Below are 6497 nucleotides of genomic sequence, written 5' to 3'. Positions count from 1 at the left end.
ATAGATAGATTGATTGATGATTATTTCATCATTTATTATAGAAAAAACAACTCCATTTTTCAAATAAATAAATAAATAAATAAATAAATAACTCCATGATTAATTTACAGCTAATATTTCTTTTTTGTTTTTTTTAATGTTTTTGGATAGAAAATTACAGCTAACATGAATGCATACATAATTGTATGTATTCTATTACTTTGAACCATGCCTTATTTTTAGGACTATAACAAAGACAAAATAGGTAGTTCACATTTGAATCTTAGTCAATCAATACCCCCTTAAATAGGTCTACCACCACTGGAATCTTAACTCAAAACTTCTACTTTCTCTCTCCTCTGATTCCTCTATTCTTTCTAATTCTTCTGCGAATCATTTCCTTAGGTACTCTTTCTCCTACTCTTTTCCAAATTTTCTCTCTTCTTTCTTTTTTTATCACGTTATTTTGATTTTACTTTGATATCATCTCTGTTTTTTTCTGATTAAGTTAATGATTTGTTTTTTGTGGCGGATTTGTTTAAACAATTAATTTATTTGACACTAATTTTGTTTTATTTTATTGTATAATTACAAAGTAGTTGATTGCAAATTTGTTCAGACTTTTTCAATTAGTGTCAAATTTGTTTGCGAATTTTTTTTTTTTTTTGACAATAGCATGTTTGCGAATTTAATTTGAGTTAATTAATCATGTTTTGGATTAGATTTTTAGGTGTTTTTGAATTGTTTAAGCTTGATTGTGCCTGAATTTAGGTTGAAAAGTAGTCGTTGAGTATAGTGTGAGATTTTCTAAAGACTTCAATTAATATTTTAATCATAGTCAGGTTTTTTTTTCTTGTGTGATGATGTTACAGTTTCCATGTGACATATTTTAATTTTATTTACTCTTTCCGTCCCTTTAAAATTGCTCCACTGATGCGTTTAAACTGTAAATATAAAGACTTCCATTAATTTTAATCATAGTCAGGTTTTTTTTTTTCTTGTGTGATGATGTTACAGTTTCCATGTGACATATTTTAATTTTATTTACTCTTTCCGTCCCTTTAAAATTACTCCACTGATGCGTTTAAACTGTAAATATTTTCATTTCTGTATTTAAATATTATAAACAAGTGATATTAGAAAATATATATATATACATCCTGATCTATTAAAAGAAAATGTTATTGTAAATTGTTACTCCCTTGTTTCCTTTTTGTTTGCACCATGGGCCATTTTTTGTGAGAGTTTTTTGGGTTAAATGGTGCAAATAATGAGAGACGAAGAGAGTATTAAAGAAGATTTATTGTAATATTGTATTGTATATTATTAAATTTAGGTGCAACATCAAAGTCAGAGGTAAAATATTACATGTATTAAGAAACTGAAGAAATAACATTATTATTTTAATGTTCTGAGTTGATTAAGAGTCAACGTTGTAATCGTAAAGATTGCGTGTATGCTTTGGTAAGTGGATACGTAATGATTGGTGGTCATCTCTTCTTTGCTTGTAGTTTAAGATTTACCATGACCTTTGTGTTGTCGTCGTCGTGGTAGGTGTAAAATCTTAGCACGGTATAACATTGTAGGACATTTATCCTCGTATTTTTTGTTGGGGTGGAGGCTTGGACGGATGTTCAGCAATTCTTCTATGTGGCATCTGGGCCCACGGAGCCAAACACCCACCAGCGCATGCACTCATACTATTGAGTTTAAATACACAACTCGGCGTGCTTTATAATCCCGGGTGTAAGATTTTAATTCCTGGTTTTAACAAAGGGGGTTAGTGGGTTTTCATTGAGCTAATTGATTGTTAAAAAATAGCCACTTGTTACATGAGTGATAGCTTTTGTACCTTTTGTATTATGCACAAGGTGTTTATCTTCTTAGTATATAGAATTAAATTAAGGATATTTTTTATTTTAACACCTGATAAAAACCTGAAAATAGTTTATAACACCCCCAAAAAAAAACTTTTATTTTAACACCTGATAAATATTACGAAAATGGTTTTTTACCACCACTTAACGGTTTCCGTCCAAAAATTCCGTTAAGTGGGGTCCACAGTGACACGTGTCACCATTTTACTTGTTTTCAAAAAATAAAAATAAAAACAAAAACAAAATAGATTTTTACTTTTTTTAAAAAAAAAAACTCAAACAACCAGAAGGCAGCCACCAACGGTGGCCCTTCTCCCCGGCCAACTCCCGAACCACCCTCTCCCAGCCCCTCGTCACCGGGTTCCGCCACCGAACCTTCCTTAACACCGGAAATCGACGTACCCTCGCTTCCCGCAGCAAAAATTCGAGAACCCCCACCAAAAATCGTGCCCAGAAATGGCGACGAATTTCAGGGACGGTGGTTTTGCGGCTGAGCAACCTTCCTTCCCCAAAAAAGCCTGCGAATTTGGCCATTAATGGCTGAAATCGACCGGTTTAGGGGCTAAGTGGCCTTAATCGGCCGATTTCGCCCATCAATGGCCGAATTCGTGGCCGAATCAACGGCCAAAAATTCGTGGCTGGTGATGGCGGTGGTCGGGCTAGGGTGGTTTAGGGCTCCGGGAAAAGGGTGGGGATGGGTTTAGGTCGGCCGGTGAGGGAGGGGGAGGTGGTGCGCCGGTCGTTGCGTCGCCGCCTGTGGGTCAAGCCGAAGAAGAAGGTGGCAGTGGTGGGGCAACGGTGGGGCTAGGGTGGCTGGGTAGTTTTAGGTTTTTTTTTTATTTTTTTATTTTTTATTTTTTGGCCAATAATAAAGCAACACGTGGCTCATGAACCCACTTTAACGGATTGCTAAACGGAATCAGTTAAATGGTGGTAAAAACCATTTTTATATTTTTTGCCAGGTGTTAAAGTAAAAGTTTTTTTTTTGTGGGTTGTCAAAAACCATTTTCAGGTTTTTGTCAGGTGTTAAAATAAAAAATATTCTTAAATTAATGTGGATCTTGGTAGTAGAATTAGTACAACTATTTGATCCATTCAAGAATTCATCCTATTTCATGAATTAAAATTTAGTGAAATGAACTTCCTTAAACTTTAATAATATCTGTGGACCTTATATATGGCACACAATTCACTATCATGCTGACAGTATGCTGACTGCTGTGAGCAACTATGTTATCATTGTTTTCAATGCTATCTTTCTGAGAAATATTGGATTTGGGACCAAATTGTTCTTGATTTGTGAAATTTCTTAGTTGGCTAGTGGGTGGACAGTGGACTTGCATATGATAAGATAATAAGCTGACACTATTTATGTACCAAACAATCTTAAACTTTTCTACAAACATAACTTCTTTAAGGCCTTGCATAATAGAAGGCAGTCGTCTGCTGTTTGAGAGAAACATAAGGGTGCTCTTCTAGTTATATAGGTGTGTTCTTCTGTGAATGTTCGACTTTATGTTTTTTTCCTGGTAATTCTGTTAATTTGATGAGTCATGTTATGGATGTTTTTCTGACCCTATCCTTTTGGGATTAAGACTTTGTTTTGCATTTGTGTTTCGTTAGCTTATACTAAGTACTTCGTAAGTTAACATATTTCCTGTTCATTAGAATTCTGAAGCATTTTGCATCTGACAGTTCACAAGTGGCATTGTAAGAAATCCACCAGTAAGAGGGAGAGAGAGTATACCTGGTACCGAGAATGATTGAGACAGGAGAAGATTCTATTGTGAAGGATGGAACTCTTGACATTCATGGAAATCCAGCTGACAAGAAGAAAACTGGGAACTGGAGGGCTTGCTTTTTTATCCTTGGTATGACATTCATTCTGATTAGAATTTAACTTTATTTTCTCTAATCTGACGACAATGTACCATTGACTTACTGAATTTGACATCGTGATTTTTGTCAGGAAATGAATGTTGTGAAAGGCTGGCATACTATGGAATGAGTACTAATCTTGTAAACTATTTCATCGACCGTATGCATCAAGGAAATGCTACTGCAGCAGAGAATGTCAGTAATTGGTCAGGGACATGCTACATCATGCCTCTTCTTGGAGCCTTTTTAGCTGATGCCTACTTGGGAAGATATTGGGTTATTGCAATCTTTTCGATGATTTATGTTATTGTAAGTTTGCTATAGTCTTCTAGTCTTCTCTTGTTTTATGTGTGACTGCTTAATGCCTTATCCGCAACAATTTTGTATACCATACACTGTGACTTCTTAGTTGAAGGCGTGATGTAAAGTCGTGATTATTTTTGTTGGTATATGTAAGTTTTATGTTTTAAAATTGTTATACTAGTATTTTTTTCCCTCTAATCTTGGGTTACTGGAAAATTTTGCTGAACTATACACATGATGTTAAACTTTTCTTATGGTGTGGGACACCCTTTTAATATTAAACTACTCTAGTTTCTTACAGATGATTTGTATGATGTAGGGAATGGCTCTGTTGACGGTCTCTGCTTCCGTGAATGCACTGAAGGATATGGCGGCGTTTGCATTTGTAGCTCTATACTTAATTGCCCTTGGTACTGGTGGAATCAAGCCGTGTGTCTCTTCCTTTGGTGCGGATCAATTTGATGAAACTGATGAGAAAGAAAGGGTGAAAAAAAGCTCCTTCTTCAACTGGTTTTACTTCTCGATCAATGTGGGTGCCCTTATTGCTTCCTCAGTCTTGGTTTGGGTCCAAACCAATGTTGGTTGGGGATGGGGCTTTGGTATCCCAGCTGCTGCTATGGCCGTTGCTGTCGTGTCCTTTTTCTCGGGTTCCAGATTTTATCGATTTCAGAAGCCAGGAGGAAGTCCTCTAACAAGGATTGCTCAGGTTTTGATCGCAACCTTCAGAAAAATTAAGGTGAAAGTTCCCGAGGATAAATCCATCCTGTATGAGACACCTGATAACGCATCCAATATTATCGGAAGCCGAAAGCTTGAACATACAGATAAACTTAGGTATGTTTATATAGAACTATATTTGCTTAATCCTTCTGTTCCACACTTTTTGATGGGAAAACTGGTGATTCTCTATTTCTTTTTGTAGACTTGTTTATATGTTGGGTTTCTTCATGATCTCGTCTACTTTTATATTTTACATCTTACATCTCTGCTATACTATTTTGTACCGCTTCTTATGTGAAATGTTTATGTTTCCATTTCAGGTGTTTTGATAAAGCTGCCGTACCAACTGAAACTGATGACATCAAGGGAACTCCAAGCTCATGGAGACTCTGCACTGTTACCCAAGTTGAAGAACTTAAAGCCATCATCAGAATACTTCCGATTTGGGCCACGGGAATTGTTTTTTCTGCAGTATACAGCCAAATGAGCACCATGTTTGTATTACAAGGCAATACCATGGACCAGCGCCTTGGCCCAAAACTCAAGATATCAGCAGCCTCTCTCTCAGTATTCGATACCCTGAGTGTCATCTTTTGGATCCCTGTCTATGACAAGCTCATCATCCCATTTGCTAAGAAGTTCACTGGAAATCCACGCGGTTTCACTCAGCTTCAGAGAATGGGAATTGGCCTGGTAATATCCATATTTGCTATGATTACTGCAGGAATTGTGGAGGTTGTTAGGCTGAACATTGTGAAGGAACACAACTACTACGATAGGAAAACAATTCCTATCTCTATCTTCTGGCAAATCCCACCTTATTTCCTCATTGGCTGTGCAGAAGTATTTACATTTGTAGGTCAAATAGAGTTCTTCTATGATCAGGCACCTGATGCGATGAGAAGTTTATGTTCTGCTCTGTCTCTTACAACCAATGCTTTGGGGTACTACCTAAGCTCTTTGCTCATTACGATTGTGACTCATGTGACTACGAAGCATGGGAAGTTAGGGTGGATCCCTGATAATCTCAACAGAGGTCACCTGGACTATTTCTTCTGGCTGTTGATGATCCTTAGTATTCTCAACTTCTGTGCTTATCTGTGGATTTCAAAGCAATACACATACAAGAAGGCGGCTGGGCTTGCAAAGTAATCTTCAAACAGAGTATTACTTTCTTACATACAAAGGTCCTTTAACTGCTTGTAAATAGTAAAGGCGTGGTAAACATTAAACTTTAATTTTAGTTTGAATGGTTTGATGCTTATTGATCCATATGTTCCAGAGTTATTTATTATAGTTGAATGAAAGCAAATTCTTTAAGAAAGGAATGTAGTGTGAAATTTTTAGAGAAGATCAATAAGATTAATGTAGTCTCTATCTCCTAGATTGATTATCCGTATCTCACCCTTTTACTTTACGTATCTTTTTCCTCATATCGCATCTTTTCCTCAGTTTTGGTTTGGGTCCAAACCAATCTTTTGGATCGATAAGGAGTTGCCTCTAATCGTTTTGGAGTTTACTCCAGAATGGAAAATAGTTAATGTGCGATAAAGTAAAAAATAAGGGTGTTGATATTGTCTAAGGTAAAAAAAAAAAACCACTTTTAAGACAAATTATCTACCCATTGCCCGTAATTTTTGAGAATCAAAATATGTCAAACTTATTAATTTAATAAAATACTTTATAATATTTTGTTGCCTATAATATTAGTAGCTATATATTCTAATTAAAATCTTATTA

The 6497-nt window shown here is 35.9% G+C and overlaps 1 protein-coding gene across 4 annotated transcripts; it reads left to right on the top strand.

Annotated features, from left to right (window-relative positions):
- The first annotated feature begins 232 nt into the window (after nt 1-232).
- Nucleotides 233-6156, top strand: LOC110739071 (protein NRT1/ PTR FAMILY 8.1-like). 4 transcript variants are annotated; one of them, XM_021919523.1, is made up of 6 exons: nt 233-384; nt 1534-1725; nt 3552-3727; nt 3826-4043; nt 4357-4871; nt 5078-6156. In XM_021919523.1, exons 3-6 carry the CDS (start codon nt 3616-3618, stop codon nt 5907-5909), a joined length of 1677 nt encoding a protein of 558 aa, XP_021775215.1. In that variant the 5' UTR covers nt 233-384; nt 1534-1725; nt 3552-3615; the 3' UTR covers nt 5910-6156. The 4 variants fall into 4 exon arrangements, with proteins under 4 accessions (XP_021775215.1, XP_021775213.1, XP_021775214.1 ...); XM_021919521.1 differs by lacking the exon at nt 1534-1725; XM_021919522.1 differs by lacking the exon at nt 1534-1725 and having other exon boundaries at nt 3525-3727.
- Nucleotides 6157-6497: the final 341 nt, after the last annotated feature.

Source organism: Chenopodium quinoa, unplaced genomic scaffold (genome assembly GCF_001683475.1).
Source record: "Chenopodium quinoa cultivar QQ74 unplaced genomic scaffold, ASM168347v1, whole genome shotgun sequence".
Classification (NCBI taxonomy): domain Eukaryota; kingdom Viridiplantae; phylum Streptophyta; class Magnoliopsida; order Caryophyllales; family Amaranthaceae; genus Chenopodium; species Chenopodium quinoa.
The sequence above is the reverse complement of the archived record's forward strand: the minus strand, read 5'-3'. Positions and strand labels throughout refer to the sequence as shown.